The 19,807-nt window shown below is 46.5% G+C and overlaps 1 protein-coding gene across 1 annotated transcript; it reads right to left on the reverse strand.

The window, feature by feature from the left end:
• Positions 1-3,233: 3,233 nt before the first annotated feature.
• LOC126035353 (homeobox protein orthopedia-like) lies at positions 3,234-9,168 on the reverse strand. Its single transcript, XM_049793889.1, has 3 exons — positions 9,132-9,168; positions 7,805-8,214; positions 3,234-3,752 (listed from the first exon to the last, which is right to left on the reverse strand). The coding sequence occupies exons 1-3, from the start codon at positions 9,166-9,168 to the stop codon at positions 3,234-3,236; spliced, it is 966 nt and encodes a 321-aa protein (XP_049649846.1).
• Positions 9,169-19,807: the final 10,639 nt, after the last annotated feature.

Genomic DNA, 19,807 nt, shown 5'->3' on the forward strand with positions numbered 1-19,807 from the left:
GGGTTTCGTCTAACTCCTCCTTCTTTTTCTTTTGTTTAGTTTTTACTTCATTCAGTGGGTAAAGTCTAGCTCCCGGTTTTTCTAGCCACACTTCCGCATACTGACTCTCCTCCGGGTTAAGGGGTTTTTTATTATTAACCCAGAGGTTTAATTGCTGTCTTACCCAATCCTCTTCTGACCCATAGACTGGCCAAAAGACATTTTTAGAAATCTTCTTCCCTCCCCATATCTTAGTACAATATTCTATCATTTTCTGCTTATCTTTCCTTAGGGTTCCAGGGAAATATCTCCAATTGTCTAAGATATATTCTTAGGTACAGTGGGTACCCTTCCCATGGGAGTCGAAGGCTTGCTGCCCTTCGCCCCCATCTTCTGGATTATCCACACACACACACACTCACTCGCTCCCCTTGTTCCTGGCCCAGTCCCTCGCGGGAGATGGGAAACGCAGTACTTAAGAGTCCACACTCGTTTGGTTCAGTATATCGAACCTCTCATTTGTTATAATCCAGGAAACCCAATCCCGCCCGAACGGCAAACCCGCGAACAAATTCGCAATATACTTACGCGTCCTGCGTCTTCGTCCGGACTCCCGTGCACAGAATTTTTATGGGATTTTACCGGTTTCTCCTTTGCTCACTGTTCTAGAATTTAGGTTCGTCGGTAAGGTTGAGGTAGGCTGTCGGTCACGGGACCGCGGATTGCCGCGGGGCGCCTCCCCGGAGGACAGAAGCCCACCGTTCCTTATCCGAGTCACGGCACCAAGAATTGTCATAAATTGCGACCACAAGGGATCATAATCCAATTAAAATTTTATTGATTATAGCAAGTAGAATATGAGCAAATACAGCGCTGGACGGCAGGGGAGTCTGCGCTCCACCAACTGCCGTACTGAGCAGTTCAAACAGTCCCTTTTTATACACCTTTACTTCCGTGTTCATGAAGTAGTGGAGATACTCTGCGCATGTTTCAGTTGTTGTTAGGGGGTCGTTGTCTGCCTCTTTGAGGCCGAAGTAAGAAGTCTTTCTCCTTTGTCCCATAGTTGATCCCTTACTCATATGTCCTTATATGGGGTTGTCTGTCCGGTTTCTGTTGGTTCCTGGATACCTGGCGGTTATCTTGCACAATGGTATCTGGTTTAGTTGGTGTAAACGATTGTGGTTATCTTATCTTATCTTACACAGGCGGTGTCTGGTAGCTGTTTGCATGAGCGATTTCCTGACCTTTACATTGAGCTTAACATAAATCTTAATAAACAATACCCTAGTCCATAGTTTCTCACAATGGGAAGGTGTTCTGAGATTTCGTTTTATTTCTCATTACCCTGCTCTGGTTGATTTGTAATAAATTGAGTTAATTTTCCCAAATTGAGTCTGTTTTGCCCGTGACAGTAATTAGTGAATGATCTCTCCTGTCCTTATCTCGACCCGCAAGCTCTTTGTTATATTTTTCTCTCCCCTGTCCAGCTGAGGATGGGGGAGTGATAGAACGGCTTTGGTGGGCACCTGGTGTTCAGCCAGGGTCAACCCATCTCAGCATTGCATTAAAAAAAAGAAAGGAGAGGGGGAAAAAAGAAAAATATAAACCCAAACCAGACTGTAAGATGCTTGCCAAAGTCCTGCACTTTTTTTCCCCCGTGTCAAAGTTTGGAAGGGAGTACATTGAAGGGAGTACATCCCTCTTCCGTGGGATTAGCCCTGCCAGCAGCCGTGCACTCATTTCACAGCCAGCAAAATGGTCTGTGGCAAAGCGCCCCTCCGCTCCCGCTTCTGTTCCAGTCTCGGCCCTCATCTCCCGGCCCTGCACCGGCCCCGCGGCTCTCCGGGGTGGGCGGTGCTTGCTGACGGTCCGGCCCCAGGGCAGGTGCCCCCCCCCCCCCCCCCCCGCTCACTCTTCACCTCTGTCTTGCTTCGCAGCAGAACTTTTTGTTTCTTGCAGTTTGAAGACCAATTACGCAGAAAGATTAACAAAAGTTTATTAATCATGAAGTATTAAAATTGAGATAAATTAAAGGCTTCAATGCAGAATTCAAGCAACCAAACCATTCCCAAACATATGACAAAGGAATCAGTGAATCCCAAAGAAAGAAGGAAGTCTTGTCTTTTTTTTGCCTGCAGTTCAAGACACCTCTCATATCTCACACACCACATCAAACCCCACAATTCTTCATATCACATACTGAAAATTATTTTATTTATCCATTTACATTAACTTGATATAAACATGTCCGGAAAAGTCAAATAATATGTTTTATATTAGCTCAAACATTTATTAATAAACCCCAAATTCAATAAATAAGCACAGACAATAAGTTAAAACGTATCACGAATCGACCAGTATGTAACAAGAATGCTTTATCTACACAAAACATCCTATTTCACATTGTTTGTTCATTCCTCCAGTGTCCCTGCCCTGCAGTAGGGTGATCGGCACATGCAGACAGGCGGACCGTGGGGCCAGGCCGGGTGGGGCAGGGGCCGTGGCCGAAGCCAAAGATGCAAGAGGGACAATAGCAGCAGGAACATAAATATATGCGTAAATAAATGTGGGGCAGATTGGCAACTCAACTGTCACGAAATCAAAGATCCGAAAAAGGGAAGTTCTCTTGCTTTTTTTTGTTTTGCTTTTTTAAAATGTGTTTTACAAAAAGCAACATTACTCTTTTTTTTATTTTTCCTCTCTCTCTCGCTTATAAATGCTTTATCAAAATGGATTTGATTCCTTCTGGGGTCTTCGTACCACTCCACGAACCCGCCCAGCCACCTCCCGACGGCGCCCTCGGACAGGGCTCCGTCCGGCTCCTGCCTTCGCTGCGGACGGGGCCGGCGGAAGATCACTGCTCTTAAATTAAAACAAAACAAACAAAACCCACAAAAAAAAAAAAAAAAACCGAAAACCCAAACCGCGTTTCTTTGCAAAGGCGGTTGGGTGGCTGGAGGGTGCGCCGGGTTTTGGCGAGGGAGGCAGGCAGAGCCAGGCTCGGGGAGGCCCCGGGGTCCGGCGAGTCCTTCCGCCGCCGGGAAGAGGCGGCCGCCAGGTGGGCCAGGCCGGGCCGCGGGAGTGTGTGCGGGGGCTAAGGGGTGGAGGGGTGTTTCTTGTCCCACAAACCAGTCAGTTGGCATCTGATTTCACATCCTGAGTCTACTCCCTGGTAAGTCAGGTGAGTGGAAGGTGAGGGGAAGGCGGCGGGGCGGGGCGGGCCGGCGACGCGGGGCGAGGAGAGGAGGCGGCTGTTAGGTGAAGCTCATGGAGACTGTGTGCTCGAGTGCTTTGCGGCGGAGGGAGGCGATGCTGGTTCCCCGCCACACGTCGCTGCTGTCCGGGGAGCTGCAGAGCTGCGGCGAGCCTGTCACGTTGCTGGGGCCGGGCAGGGAGGCGGGCACCATGCCGGGGAAGGCGGGCTGGTAGAGGTGCGACTGCAGCCCGGCGCCGTTGGAGCCCGCCAGGCTGTTGGAGAGGCCCATGGAGTTGGGCGGCGGCCCGGCCGCCAGGCTGCACTGGGAGAGGGACCGTGCCATGGCCTGCTGCCTGCCTAGCGCCGACGGCAGCGGCAGCTGCGATACGCTCGGCATGGTGGCGGCGGCCCAGCGCGTGTCGTTGGCATGGAAGGAGCAGAGGCCGTCGCCCATGGCGGCTGCGGCCGAGGGGAACTGCGTCAGCCCCGGCGTCGGCAGCAGTGTGCCCGGGGCGCGGAAGACGTTGGTCGTCTTCTTGCGTTTCTTCCACTTGGCCCGCCGGTTCTGGAACCAGACCTGCGGGCGGCGGGCAATGACACACACCGTTAGCGACACCCGCGCCGCGGTCGGACCCGGCGGGACCGCGGTAGGGGGCGCCGCAGGCGCGGGTCCCCCGGCAGGGCTCGGCTGGGGCCCGCGGCTGCCCGGCCCTCCCAGCTAGCGGAGTCGCCGGGGCTCGCTGGCACCGCCGGAGCTGAGGGCTCGGTGTTGTCGATGTCACCGATTTCCGCGCCCGTCGGTGCGACCGAGGCGAACCTTTTATGAAGGTGCGGTTTGGTTAAACGGGATTTACTCCATCCCCAACCCTCCGCCCGCTCCTCTCGGTACCTGTCGCGGCCTTCTTTATCTCCTGTTGCCCCCCGAAGACCCCTCCCCGACCATTGTCTCTTCCATGCCCGCTCTTCACACTCATGGCCCTGCTATAGCCCCACGCGTGTCCCCGTGGTGGGTTAATGAAGTCGCTGAAACTTTTTATAATGAAAGAGATCGATGTGTCTCTCCCGGGATTGAGCTGTCTGTAGCCTCCCTCGCTCAGGAGGAGGCTCCGGGAGAGGAGCCTGGCCTCCCCCTGAAAAAAACAATAACACAAAGCAAAAATAAATGACCGGCCCACGGCTCTTGCCCCTGCGTGGAAGCACTCCCGATCTGGCATTGGAGCAGGGCGCCGGCGGGGCGGGAAGCCTTTCCCCAGGCGAGCCCCCATGCCCGGCGCCGCTCAGGTCCCGGGGCTGCTCCGCGGGCAGGAAACCCTCCGGCCAAACCTCCCGGATTTGTTTGTTTGTTTTTTTAAAAACAGAGGTGGTTTAGGTAAGCGGGTGCTCACGATGCCGGCAGGGATAATATCGTGGGTCTCGCTGCACCGTTACCGAAAGCACCGGGATGTTTGTTATGGGAGGGAAAAAACGGGTCCACTTGAAATCCAGGTTAGCGCAATGCTCGGACCTGCTGGAGTTTGTCGTTTAATGCTACGTACCTAAACTGAGAAATACGGGCGCCTGTTAGCGGGAATGAACAGCCGTTAAGGAATTAAATGGTATATGGACAATCGAAAAATCGCGTTCAATTATGTTTTAGGGTTAATAGTTAAATTGTGGCTACAATATCTTTTTATGTTTCATGGTTTACTGGTGTAAAGAATCTCCATCAGGTCTGATCGCCTCAGTTCATAGCTATGCTGCATATGCTTTTAAAATGTGAATGTTTCCAGTTGAAAACTAGTGCATGACAGATTAAAACACGGGGAAAACCTGGAGGAGATTTTGAAAATGCACACATGACAACTCTAGACATATATTAACCGTGAGCATTTGGCAACTTTGGATTCCTTTTAAAATGCAACTAGCCCCTGAAAATTATTAATACAACAGTGAGAATCTGATAGAGGTTGGAATCTAAAAATCTACTTTGATGATATCTGCTGTTACAGTAATATAGACATACTGTAAATGTATTTTAAAATATATAGCCCATTTAATTCCCCATCTATAAATGGGTTAGAAAGAGAGAGAGAGAAGGGGAGAGAATATAACTGGGGTTTTTTTAGGAGCCAAAGCTTTATGAAGACCTCATTGGAATCCAGTGGATGATTAATGTGAAGATTTCATAGGAAATCTGGAGAGCTGTATTAAAGCTCAGATTTCAGATTCATTTCGATCAGCCAGCCGTGAACTCTGGGCCGAATTCATTACACTTTAACAGTGCTGGGAGAGGAAGAAAATGCAATTTCTCATTCCATTAGAAAACTAGAAAATACTCTCATCTTGTCCCCTATTAAGATGTGGCAGATGACGGGACCATTGTGGGGGACACAGTCAATGGAATTACAGGACATTATTTTTGTTCCTATGAAATATTGAAAGGCAAGCTTGACTGTGCAGAAGTTATTTCACTGATTTGTTTTTTATGTAAATAAAATATTGAAAGTTAATTAATCCGTGCTAGAGACTAATGATTATGCTTATTATATTGCATTTGATTGCATAATTTTCATGATTCTCGCATTGCTGTTTAATAAGCCATTCCAGGTTATAAATAATTCTGGAATTGGTTTCTAATAATGGCATGCTATAAAAAGAATGGTTTTATTATACCAGCCTGAAAAGCGGAGCAATATTAGAGAGCAATTGGACTCCCGTTTAAGCACCAGCTGCTTTAATAATTATTTAAATGTATCATATACATCAAATATAAATCTAAAAGGAGGAAAGAGGTAATTTATTCTGGCATCTAAAGCCCTTAAAAACATATATAGCCGCCATAAATTAACTATTTAGATCATTCCTTAATCAGTGTGGAGCCCATATACTGCAAGGAATGTGTAGGCAATCTGTTAATTATAAAGCAAACTATAAAGTACTTGTATAAGAACATAAACCAATTAATATTTAATTTAAATTTGGTCAAGGAGCACTGATACAGTGGATTGTGAAGTAAATACATTTTACATAAATTACATTATTACATAATTGTTATAATTTTGAAGTGTTAATTAAGAAGGTTATGTTGATCTGATTACTTTTTAAACTACAGAACATTATTGTAAAAAATATTTAAATTGCCACTCTATTAAACTGTTTTTATCAGCAGTCTCGAGCTATTATGATTGGTTTAAGATTATGCTGAGACCATTAAAACACTTTGTCTTTCTTCCTACGAATTTCTTTAATGTACTGTTAGAAAATAACTATTTCTATTTTATATTTTATATTTTACTTCATTTACCACACTCCCTATATTGAAATTGGTATCATTAACCTTTGGGAAACCCAATAAAGTTTAATAGACCTCGTTTTCTTTTTTCATAGAGTCAGTTGTCCAATTATATTTTATTCGTGAATCTAATTTCATTCTTAATTTAAACTAATTATAGTCCTGTGTAGGCTGAGTCAAATTGGTTTACTTTTTAAAGGCAGACGTGCATTTTTTGTCGCATTCGAGAACAGAGTCAGTTTCTGTTCATAAAAACGTTCATTTAGGGATTTCTTTTGATGTGTCTTTATTTATCTGAGGAGCCTAGACTTGCCGAGAGGAATTTTGAACACCTGCTCCGGTGAAGTGCGGCGGCACATCCCACAAGTGATTCCATTGTACACGCTTTCATTCCTCTGAAGAGGCTCGCCCAGAGAGTCGCTAAAATAACCCTCTACCCACAAAAGCCGCATCTGAGTAGCCTAGCCGTTAGATCCATCTCCCCATTTTCCAAATTTAATTTACATTTATTTGACTAAATGGTTTCTTATGTGCCTGTGTACAAATATATATGTGTGTGTGTATATATGTACACACTTTTGAGAACAAAGTACACCCTAGATGTTGAAATTACTCGTTAGCTTTGCCGTCCCCATGCATTATAAAAGCCAGTACAGGGAAACTCCGATTCCAAATACAAGTGCTTTTTATCGAAGTGCCTTTTCACAAACTTGTGTGTCTTCCTCTACCCCGCACTCTGACCCTCCCTGCGGCGGAGCCAGGGAGACGGCCCGTCACGGCGGTTGCGGCCATGCCACCGGCAGCACCTTGGACAGCGGCCCCGCGCCCCCACCCCTTCCCCCCGCGGAGCGCCTGGGCAGAGCGGCGGCCTCGCTGCCGCCGGAACTCCGCACCGGGCAATTCCCCGCGGTTTTGGTTTGTCTCTTAGCGCCTAGCTATTGCGAGGGCTGAGAGTCGCCCGTCTCAGGCTGTGCTTCCCCGGCTTCTTTCCTGCCCCGGGTTGGACTGTGGAGCGGGAGAAACTCCGCCCGCGTTCTACTCGGGACCACCGCGTTGCAGGTGGGTAGGGGGCAAGAGGACACCCCGGAGCGCACCGCTCCCGGCCCCTCCACCCTCCAGCGGGGACAGCTTAAGTCTCGCGCGCGGAAAGGGGCGGGTGAAGGGGAAGCGGTTTAAAGTTTTCCTGCGCAAACCGTTGCGTTCAGGGGTAGGTTTCCTCTCCCGCCGTCGGGCTGAGGTTTGGGGGCACCCACACCCCCCACCCTCGTTGTGCCTGGCCTCGTCGTCGTCGGTGCGCCCGGGGAAGGGGCCGGCGGGCGCGGTGGGGACAAGCTCTGCGCGGGGGCGGCTGCTCATACCTGCACCCGGGACTCGGTGAGGCCGATGCGCAAGGCCAGCTCTTCCCGCATGAATATGTCTGGGTAGTGGGTCTTGGCGAAGCTCCTCTCCAGCTCGTTGAGCTGCGCCGGCGTGAAGCGGGTGCGGTGCCGCTTCTGCTTCTGCTGCCCCTGCTGCTGCCCAGCCTGGCTGGTGTTCTGGCCTCCCTGCTGGCCTTGCTGCTTGTCGGGGTCTTTGCCACTGACGGTTAAGGAGCTGGGGTTGGATCCCACCGTGGTGATGTCCTGCCCCGGCAGTAGGGTGGTCCCTTCCACTGTGTCCGACTTGGGAGCCATGTCTCCTGAGTGTGTCCCCGGATCAGAGCCCCCTACGCCTAGCCGACACTTCACAGCCTCCCGGTGTCCCAGGAGCTCGGCCGCATCTTTCATCCCTGCAGAAGCAAAGGAGCTGCGGTCACTCCCCTGCAGCTGGGCATATATCCATCAGATCCTCTTTTCAGCGCACCGAGCCATCCAGCGAGAGACATCCAGCCAGCGCGGCCGTCCCCCGGCCGCCCGCCAGCCCCGCAGCACGGGCTCGGTTCCGCGGCGCGCAGAGCCCGCGACCCGGCGCAACTCGGGGCGGGGGAGAGAAAACTTTATACGGAGCAGCTCCTCTTCCTGCTTACATAACCAGCTCCCTGCCGGACCTCCTCTTTGCGAGACCGGGGGGGCGGGGGCAAGTTTTGCCGGGTTCGGCTTGGGTTTTCCAGTGGGTCTGATAAAAGAAAGAGACGGAGAGAGAAATAACACTCGAGCCGCTCTGCTGCCGGGAGTTTTAACTCTCCGACAGATGTGCGGGGACTTCGGTCACCCTGGCCACCTTTCCCCTCTCCTTCCTCCGCTCCTCTGAACAAACGCATGAATAACCATAAATAGGTAGATACAGATATTTTAAAACGAAAGAAAGGGGAGAGGAAAGCGAGCAGGCGAGCAGGAAAAGGCCACCCAGAACTTCTTCGTAAATACCATCGAGCTCATCTGTATAATAATAATAAATCATAGTACTAATGTGTAGGTATGTATATAAAAACAAGGGAGAGAGAAATTAAATGATCTACAATTTGCTGTAGATCTACATACTCCGTAGGTCGCCCTCTCTTTTTTTTTTTTTTTTTTTAAGACGGTGTTAAATCCCATTAAACTTTAATACAGTACAATTACTTTTAAAGGAATTAGCCCATTTAGATCGCATTAAGGTAAAATAAGGAACAAATTGTCAATTTCCTGCCCCGGCTTCCTCTCCGCTCGCCACCGCCGTCGCCGGTGCAGCTGCCGCGGGGCGGGGGGGATGCTGGTGGAAACTCACCGAGACGGACGTCCAGGAGGTCGGCATGAGACAGCATCGCGCACCGCTCCAGGGTGAAGGTTGTTGTTGTTGTTGTTGGTCCCCCCCCCCCCCCCAATTTTAGCGGCCTTAACTTATTTAAAATAGATATAAGATATAGATATAGAGAGAGATCTCCTAAATGAAAGAAAATTCGGTGTGTGGTTAAAAAGGGGGTCTCTTGCATTATAGAGAGACGGGGAGGTGCTTAACACTTCAGTGAACGCGTGAGCAGCTCGGCGCAGGGACCAATCAGGAGGGCCGCCTGCATATGTCGGCGCCCGGAGCGCCCCGCTCTGCCCGCCGCCTCCCCGGCCTCCCGCCGCCCCGGCCCGCGCCGCCGCTCCCTTCCCCTGCTCCGCTTGCCTTCGCCGTCCTCCTTTCCCCTCTGCCCTGCGCCCTTTTCCAAATGCACATTTGACACCCTCCTCCTGGTCCGGGTCACCTCTGATTTATTGTTTTTTCTTCTTTTTTTTCTTTTTATGCCTCCTCGGAGCGCACCCTCGGACCCGACCAGGTCTGCTTCCCGGGGATGGCTTGCAAGCCCAGCGCCCACTGGGGGGGGGGGGAAATGTAAGTGGGTGAACGCGGGCGGCTGCGCGGAGCGGGGGCGGGGGGTACGGGGGGGGCGGCGGCGGCGGAGACCACGGATCGGCTCTCGCCTGTCCGCCGACGGCGGCGGGGAGGCGAGGAAAGACAAACTTCCGCGAGTTCCCCGAGCGGCCCGGGCTGCATAGGCTCCCCTGGCCCTCCGGGGCTCCCCGCCACCTGCTTCCCAGCCCGGCTTGATACACAAGTACACCGCAACTCGGGGAAAAGGGAACCAAACACCGCATGTCCCGGCCACCCAGGGAGCGCTTCCTCTCTGGCTGGGATTTAAAAGCCCGTAAGCCCTATTTTTTCGGGTAAAATTTCCAAGTTCGGCTCGCCTACAAACTCAATTTAAAGCAATAAATAAAGTTAAATGCTTTTTATTTTCGTCTCGAATATGTTAAACTACTTGAACAAAGTGCTTTTGCACAAGTGAAGCGAACCATTTCTAATGTTCTGATTTTTCAAAGCCAGCCAACAACAAAGTTTAGATTAGTAATATATTTCTAACCAGAGTAATTTTCAAGATCATTAGGCATTTATGTAATTAGTGCCAAATCTATAAGCTTTTATTACGATTATTAGAGTAAAATCAGTATACATTTGTACTAATTTACTACTGTTTAGACTTGGCTGTCAAGCCAAGAGGATCTTATTGTAAATGATAACTGAGGAAATTAAGTGCAAAATTCTGTACCATTTCTGATCCGCTCCTAAACAAACCGTTTAAATTGTATTTGTAGCAGAACATAATGCCCTTTAAAAGTGATTTGACTTGTATTTTTATTAAAAAAAAATACCCACTACTCGGGCACAATGAAAACTGATATTTACTACTTCCAACATGATTAACATTGATTTTTAATTCAAAAGTGATGCAATTAAGATTATTCATTTAGTGCAAATAAAGCTTCCACCAAAAAGGGAGGCAACTGAAGTCTGTGTTAAATAATACAGCGCCAATAGCCTTTTTTTCCCCACCATCCAATTGACTCTTACACAAAACACTGTAAATGCTGCGCGTGAAGAGATGCAAGAGTGGTTTTGTTCGCAGCTCAGATGTGCAGGGGTTTCGGCAGCGACTGAACAAGGAGACAAAGGAACCGGCCGACCAGTCTCTATGGAAGTTTTGATGCTTTTTTTTTCCTCCTCCCTGCTCAGATCTTTGGCTTTGATTCAATTCAACTTTCGAGACGTCGGGCTGTTGCAATGAACCTGGGTGCCCGGGAACGGCCGCTCTTAGCAGGGCAGGGAGAGAGACCCAGAGCTAGGCCACAATTTAGCTGGAGAGACACAGAGAGCAAAAGAAAGAGATGGAGGTGGGGTGGGACTTTCGGGTCGTTTTTTTTCTTTTCCGGTTGGATGGGGAACGGCAAGGATGGCTCATTTGCTTTGCTTTTTTCCTTTGAAAATTATTATCTGTGTGCAGCTCCAGGGCAGCAGGGGAAGCCCCGGTGGTGAAAATTCCCGAGAGGCGCCCCCCGGACCGCTGCCGAGCGCCGGGACCCGCGGAGCGGAGCTTGGGGAGCCGGCTGCGGCGCGGTGCGCGGCCGGGCCGGGCGCCCGCCGGCAGGGAGGCAGGCAGTGGTTGGTGGGAGCCGCGGGGCGCGCAGCCTTTCGCGGCTGTGGCGGGTCTGGCTCTACCTGGGCGCCGGCGCCGCAGCTCCGCGCCGAAGTTACGGGAGTGGTCTGGGGTCGGCCGGGGGCTTTTGGGGTTCAGTTTTAGCTGTAGTCACTGGGCTATGCGGGCGCTGCAGGTGCCTGCGGCCGACTTCTGCCGAGCGTGCTGCGGACAGTCACGGGGCGTGCATGTGTATCTATTCCGTGGTTTTGCATGTTTCAGGTCGATAAATAAATGTGTAATAGTCAATATGCAGACACATCAGAGTAATAACAATGGGATGAAATCAAAGGATTATCAATCTCTGTTAGTAACTGCTGAATAACAATGTTGCGGCGTGATTGATAGCGCGCTTCATTTTATGACTTTTCTAATGCTGTTGATTTTTATAGCAGTATAAACAAACTAAATGTTTCTTCCAAGACTCCAGAGCACAGTCGTCTTAAGGGAAGGGGGAAAATCAGAGAAGGAAGTCTGCGGGAGAGTTAAGAGCGAGCAGGGCTGACATTTCAGCGTGTCAGAAAGAAAACGACAGTGGGGCCTATACCCTAATCACATTCCGCTTCTGCACACCCTTGTTTTGTCAAGTATCTGAATTCATTCGGGCAGTGTTGGAGATGTATTTACAAGGATTTTATTCCCTGTCATCTTTCCATTTTCCCAGTGTAGACAGAAAACTGCCGGTCAAGTCCATTCCCTGTTATAATTTACGGTATTCCCCACATGATCATAGGAACTGAAGATCCTAACAAGGAAAGGCTTTAGCACAATGGCCCAAAATCTTCAGAGTGACAAGGGTATCTTCAGAAATCACTTCAGAGCAAAGTAAAAGGATTTTCTATGACGGACCCAGTGATTTTTTTTCTCTCAGTAAATAGGTTTTAGATTCTTACACACACGTAGAACAAAGGGACCTACCACAAAATACATTGGTTGCCCCTAATAAAATTTATTTAAACAGCTTACTTCTCGTAAAAAGAGATTGAATTTCGTACAGGAGCGCCTGCCAAGGGGCTAGGCACTGGAAGATCATCTCCCCCACACTTTCCCTTTCCGGCGAGCCCGATCCTGGGATCCTAGCTGGGGTCGGCTCTCCCCTCCACTCCCCACCTCCTGCCCACGCTGGCCGATCTACCTGAGTAAGGTCCCCGGGATCGGGGCGTGTCGCGTTTGGAAACAATATAAACCTAATTCTCCGGTGCTGTGACCCTGGGAAAAAAGGGTAGAGAACTTTCCAACCTCTCAGCTAAACTCAAGCCTTGATTGAATGAGGCTGTAATATAAACAAATTCTGCTCTGATTTAGGAACAGAACCTTCTTTTATCAGAATAATTATATTTGGAGCGAGAAACACGATAAAATAAGATTAAACTGCTAAAGTCAGCAGGGTGGCTTGGCGTAAATGGCTGATAAGGTTTGTAATTTGATATTTATGTATTTATTGAACATCCATCCAGTTAAGGGGGCCTGCTGTATGCAGAGCACCGTAATTGCTTTTTGCACTTCGCACACGCTCCCAGCGTTTATCAAATGTAACTTTTGTTTGCCTAGCTAGTTCGCGCTGCTTTTTTTTTTTTAATTATTATTATTTCCAGGTAGTAGTCCTGAAATATCGGATATTAATATTCACATTCCCGCTCCTCAGTGCTGTATTGTAATATTGTTTGCTTCAATGAAAAGCGCCTCCCTCAATAATTAACAACCTCACATTTCATCAGGCAAGAAAATATGGAAAAGAATCAATTTTAATTCATTGTAAATTACAGCTATGCTTCTGAGCACTATTTGCTTTAAAAAAATAATCAAGTGACTTCGGCTACTGTTTACTTTTCCACATCGGCATAGCCTAAACACAAATGACAAATCAAACTATATCCTTTCGTTAGGTGTAATTTGGAGTTAAGAAATAGAAAAACAGAAACACGTGTTTTTATTTTAATCAACCCACTCGAAAAATATGACTCCTTTAGAAATGAAGGACAAGGCTGCTAGCCGCTACAGATCCCAATTTATTCATTCTAGTCAGAGCTAAATATGATGATCATCGCTGCTTTACGGCATTAGGATACATGCAGTATTTTGTAGCTGTAACAAATATACTTCTTTGAAAGCAACTTTATGAAGTTTAAACTCATCCGAGGCAAGAACGATCGTAGCTGATCAGAAACGCAGCCGTCAGATGTTCCGAAAATAGCCTTTCTGAGCGCGGCAGAAAAGCTCGAGTATCTTGTCGTCTATTCTCAAATACGTTTAAGAACATCGTTTTCCTATTTGCTTATTTATCTAAGTATCTGTATCTCACTCTGGCTAAGTCAAAGGCAGCATCTCCGATTGTCTCCTCGCTGGCAGACTGCGGGGAAGCTCTCGACAGCAAAGCAGTTGCTTTGGATTGAGAGGATGGCTTCTATCAATTAATTTTCGTCAGAACTATGACAACATGTATTTTATGGGGAAAAAAATATTTTAATATAAGGTATGCCTGACACCACCACCCCTGCTCTCCCCCGTCCAGATGCAAACTTTTTATACGCAAAAGTCACCTCCCCCTCCCTCCAGCTTTGTGTGTATGTATGTATAGTCTTTTGACATATTAAGTTCATAAACTTAAAAATGCGGATCCCAAGTATAACGCACTGTATTGTAACTTATGCAGTCAGACAGGAATTATCGGGGTTACCCCGAAAGCGAAGTTAACGCCAGTATAAAGCATTTTTCAGATACATTTCTGTTTAGGGAAAGAGCACAGTTCCAGGAAGACTGTTCCTACTGAGATTTGAGAAATTTATTTAACACATACCCATATTTTAAAATGCGAAATCTCCCCATCCAGCTGGATAAATAAACCGCTAGGTGTGGCAATGAAAGAATATACATCGGAGACTGACGTGGAGTATTTAACTTTCTCCTTTTTAACACCGTAGTTTTAATCTCTTCAATTACATAGGTGGTATATAGTAATAAGGAACATACGTATTTTGTTTGTATGTGTTAAGTTCACTGCTTTTCTGATTTCTATTTACTCAAGATAAATATATCAGTTATTCAGTTAGGTGACAAGTCCAGTAATTGGAATAAAAAGAAAACATCTCATCCTTATCTCTTCCTATAACTAGATATAGTGCTAATAAGACTGCATCAATCTTACCTGGCAAATGAATAGACAAAAAAAAAAATTCGCCTCCAACAAGTTAATGTGGTGTATCTGAGTGGAAAGTAGATATTTTCACACATTCTGGAGGTAAGGAGTGACTTAATAAAATCACAAGAAAAATATAATTCTGTAAGCAATTTCAGAGCTCAACCATCTCTCATTCGTGCCACTACTTAGCATTCTCCAGCCGTCCTAACCTTTTCTGTTAAAACCCAGTTAGTTCCAGAAATATGACTGTCACTCAATCTAGGACCTTTAGATCCACTTTCCTTTATTATTGGGGGGGAGGGCAATTCTAGAGGTAATATGGCTTATTTTACAAGGACGATTTTTGTTGACTTCCTTCCTTCCCCTCCCCTCCCCCTCTTGCCCGAGCGCGGCTAATTCGAGACGTCTATATTCACTCAATTAGAGAAATCTAAAGAGAAAATCGATTCTTCCATCTGTAGAAATGCCAGCTTAACAAATTAGATTCTTGTTTCGTGCAGATGATTTGGTGACAGTTGGGGAATTAGAAGTAATAAGTTGTTGTGTTTGAGACCACCTCCCTGGCCCCGAGAGGGGAGCGCTGCACACGCCTCAGCACCTCCTCCTCCGACCGGGCAGGCTAAAAGCCACCGCATCTCCCTCTGTAATTAGTGCTGCTGCCCTCCATGTGGGCTCGATTAAACCGTGATTTAGACGAAAGAAATATAATTATAGCTGCAAATAAAATAATCAGCATTGAAGAGCGATTTCCTTAATGAGATAGAGCGGTTGCACATCACGGAGTAAAGGGGCCTCATTAAGAGGTGATAATGAGGCTTGAGTGAATATTGGGAGTTGCACAAAATATCTAAACTGGTGAGAAAACACAGTACTGGGCTCCTACGGTTGGGCAGGCTTCAGAACTGGGCGTGGCCCCAGACTGGAGCCCCCGGTACTGTGTGTGGAGGACAACGGCATAGCGCCCTGTGCCAGGCTGAGATACTCTCCGCCGGTATCAGCCCTACCTCCGGCTCCCTACCGCCACACCCAGACCACCCTGCAAGCGTGCTCACCGGAGGACGGACACCTACATGCCCACGAACGCCCGGCTGCGCTCTCCTTGCCCGTGGGGACCACCTGGAGATAGGTATTTTGATCATGGCTAATTTTTTTAAAGCTATTAGTGTGGCCATTTGTAATGAGGAACAGAAACACTTAACTCCCTCCTGTGTACCTGCCTGGTACACCCGGTGTTCTCCACGGCCTTCCCGTGTAGCCTGCAGAAAGCCTCTACTATTGCTATTCCTTTGACTGTGCTGTGTACCCCCGGCAGTCCCCAGAGCTCCTCGCGGAGTTGCCTGTGGTGGGTGGGACCGTGTGAGGCCATGGGCAGCACCCGGCCTCAGGCCTGTCCTGGCTTGGCTCTGCCAGCAAGGTGAAAAGTTGTGAGAACAGAAGTTGACCCTCTAGGTGACAAACCAGAAACCAACAGCCGAGTCAAGGAACACAGATTAGAATCAAAATGGCTAATTAAGAAAATCAATTGCAGAACACCCACAGAGGGGTACCAGTATGGCTGCTCTGTCTGTTGCCCACCATGGGTGTGAGGCTGCCAAGATGGCTACCTGCTGCACATGCTCTAGGCCCTGCTAGGTGGGAAGTAGTGGCAGCCTGGGACAGGGATGGTGAAGAAAGGGGCTAGTGGCTGGTCTCAGTGGGGGTTTAGAGGTACTGGAGGAGAGGCCTGAGTGAAGCCACTGCAGGTAGTGGTGCTGCTTCAGCCCAGGGCTGTGTGTGGGGGGGGCTGCCTCTAATGGCTGGGCTGGGGCTTGTGGGGAGTTGTGGGGTGGGGTGGGGAGTGGGTTGGCACCTCTGAGGGAACAGGACTGTTTGAGAGCAAAGTGTTGTATTTGCATAAAAAAAAAAGGGAAGCAAATGGGATAATAGGCAGCCTAATGTTCCTTGGGAAAATTACATGCTGGCTCTGCTGTGTGACAGAGGGGAAAGCATTGTTTTGCTTTCACTCCCCCCCCCCCTCAGGTTTTTATTTTCCTTTTAATAGTGTAAAATCGGGCATGTCTTCGTGTTTTATCATCTAATCAAGAAAAACAGCTTGAATAAGAAATATTAAAATAAAATAAAGGCCAGGGTATTTTTCTTTCTTTGCTTATGCTCTCAGTAACTTAGAGGAGATGGAATCTACATTTTGTTCTTATCAAAAACATTTCACCTTTCAGCCTGATACCTGCAATATGTGGTAAAGGTCAAGTTTCTTTGTTAGGAAAAGGGCCTGTGTGACATTAGCAAAAAATCTATGAAGTCTGTGCTTGGCAGTGAAGGAGCTGAGAGTCACAGGAGCACTGGTGGCCCCTGGGTTGAAGACTTGTCCTGCTCTTCTATCATGGTGAGATTATTTTTTAACTGACTACCTCTGTGTTTTCAGTGTATTTGTGTGTGTAGAGGGTTTTGTAGTCTTAGACTATTTACAGCTGCGCTGATTTTTGGCTAGTGTTGCCGAAAAACTCGGAATAAAGAACTTATCAACACCAATTTAGTGTAGATAAGCAGACACTTCTTTATTGACGGCCGGGTGCGCGGGTGAGTCCTCTCAAAAAACCACGCACACCGAACACCAAAATCATACACCTTATATTAAACTTATTCATTCATATTCATTAGATTTCCAAAAAAGGTTATGCATATTCATTAGATTTCTGGGAAGTCATTAGCATATGTTAATGTCTTTTACGCATGCGCATTGAAGGTCTCTGGTGGTCTTCTAGAGTCCTCTGGTGGTCTTTCATAGTCTTCCTCACTTGTCCGCTTTTTGACCTCCTTTAGGTGATTCTGCGCAGTTTGGCCCTTGGCAGGTAACTAACTATTTCTTGGCAGATAATTACAAGTTGCTTCATAAAAAACTTATCAGTTTCCATTAATTTGAAATTCTGACATCTTCTACATTCTTTTAGGTTATTATATACTCCTACTAATAAACACTATATCCAGATCATCTTAAATCTCAAGCTTGTTATCTAAGTTCTAAATGTTCCTACTAGACGATTTTGGCCAATTCCTCCGGCCTTGGTACAGGGTTATACAGAAGATTTTCACAGCAGCTTTCGGTTGTTGGTTAAATATATAAAATGCCATAGAGATATATAATTCTATATTCCTATTAAAATTAAATATGATTAATTCTAACTAATAACAAATCAATAATAAATCAGTAACATTTCCCCCCTTTGAAAGTGTTGAAAATTATTTCAATACTTTCACATTATCTACATAACATTTCTCTACTAATACTTAACAAATCGTTATTTGTTTCAGCATATTGTGATGGTGGACTGTACTCTGGTAGAACAGTTGGAACCTCTCTCATGATCATGCGATTGACTGCAATTCTGTTCGTAAGTTGTCTCTTTAGACAAACATATGTCAGCATGATCATCAAAAAGACAATTAGTAACAGAAACAAAGTTTTGATTATAGATTGTAACCAAGAGCTCAGATTCCATCCTAATCTGCTAAAATTTTTTTCCCAACCAATCTTCTGACATATCCTCTCGAATGGTTTCAGTTTCCTTTTCAATTTTGTTCAATAACTCTAAATCATGTTCTATGTCCTGAGTGACATTAAAAATATAACAATGGTCCAATCTATCCTTGAGGTATCCACACACTTAAATTCATAGTTAGAATTCTCCAAGGAATAGATTCCCCTACTGCTCTTGGTATTGGCAAACAAGCAGTAATCTGGGTAACATTTTGCAAGCTGGTAAATCCCTTAATCAATCATAATATCAAATTTTCTTCAGATATTTTTTTTTTTTTTAGGAATGCTAATCAATTGTTCTGTTTCTACTTGTCTTTTGTTCCTAATCATCAAATCAGTCCAGGTTCCCACCAACATTATTTGCCGAACTAGTATAAAAAAAACAATCACAAACAGATATGAAAAATTAGACATGTTTCAGAGTCCGTTTTAAAGTCTTTGGGTCACGGCTAATAATCTTCCATGGAGTAGGTGACTTCTTCACTCGAGTGTAGTGTATCCAAGCATCCGATTCTGCAATCTAATAGCCGTGAAGGTGGTTAACAGTATCTGCAAGGGTCCCTTCCAGCGTTCCTGTAGGGGTTCGGAAGCCCACGTTTTCACATAGACATAATTTCCTGGTTGAAAGTCATGCACCAGAGCTTCCAGGGATAATGGTCTATTCCACACTACTGCTCTCTGAATTACAGTCAAAGTTTTTCCTAGAGAAAGCAAATAGTTATACACATCTTGTTTTCCTTTTACATGCATATTTGGGTTTGGTTCCGGGGACTCATAAGGTTTCCCATACAACAATTCATAAGGACTGACTGAGGTTCCACTCTTTGGTTGTACTCTGATTCGTAATAATGCCAATGGAAGTGCCTGAGGCCATTTTAAATTAGTCTCCTGGCAAATTTTACTTATTTGCCTTTTTAAAGTTTGATTCATCCTCTCCACTTTCCCACTGGATTGTGGTCTCCATGGGGTATGCAGATCTCATGCTATACCCAGAATTTTACTAACATTTTGAATTACCTCTGCAACAAAGTGTGGACCTCTGTCAGAAGAAATTCCTATAGGAACTCCAAACCTTGGAATTATTTCTCGTAGTAACCACTTTACTACTTCCTTTGTTTGTGTGGAACGACAGGGGAGAGCTTCTGGCCATCCTGTAAAAGTATCAACCCCCACCAGAATGTACCGATATCCATTCTGCCTAGGTAATTCTGAAAAATCTACTTGCCAATAATCTCCAGGCTCTGTACCAGATTTTATTCGACCCATTTGTACCTTTTTCCTGACCACTGGATTATTTTTCAAACATACTTCACATTTTGCAGTTATCATTTTTACCATTCCTAACATTTTAAGCGATACTACTTGTTTTTGTAAGGAGGATGCTAAGGCTTCTGCTCCCCAGTGACATTCCTGATGTTTCGTTTGAATTATTTCTCTCATCAGAACGGGTGGAAGTACCACCTGTCCTGTAGGTGTTACCCACCATCCGGCTTGATTTTTCTTAGCATTTAATAATTGGCCTAACTTGTCATCCTCTTCTGAATATCTTGGTTCCTCCCTGGGAAGAGTTACTGTTTTGGAGGGAATTAGTGCCATTTGCCATGCTCGTTCCTTGGCTACCTTTCTTGCTGCTCTATCGGCGAAGTTATTTCCAGTAATTTCCTTTGTGTTTCCAATTTGGTGTGCTTTACAGTGCATGATTGCTACCTAACCTGGTTTTTGAACTGCCTGTAATAATTGTAAAATTTCATCTTGGTGTTTAATATTTGATC

The sequence above is a fragment of the Accipiter gentilis genome, chromosome W (assembly GCF_929443795.1).
Source record: "Accipiter gentilis chromosome W, bAccGen1.1, whole genome shotgun sequence".
Taxonomy (NCBI): domain Eukaryota; kingdom Metazoa; phylum Chordata; class Aves; order Accipitriformes; family Accipitridae; genus Astur; species Astur gentilis.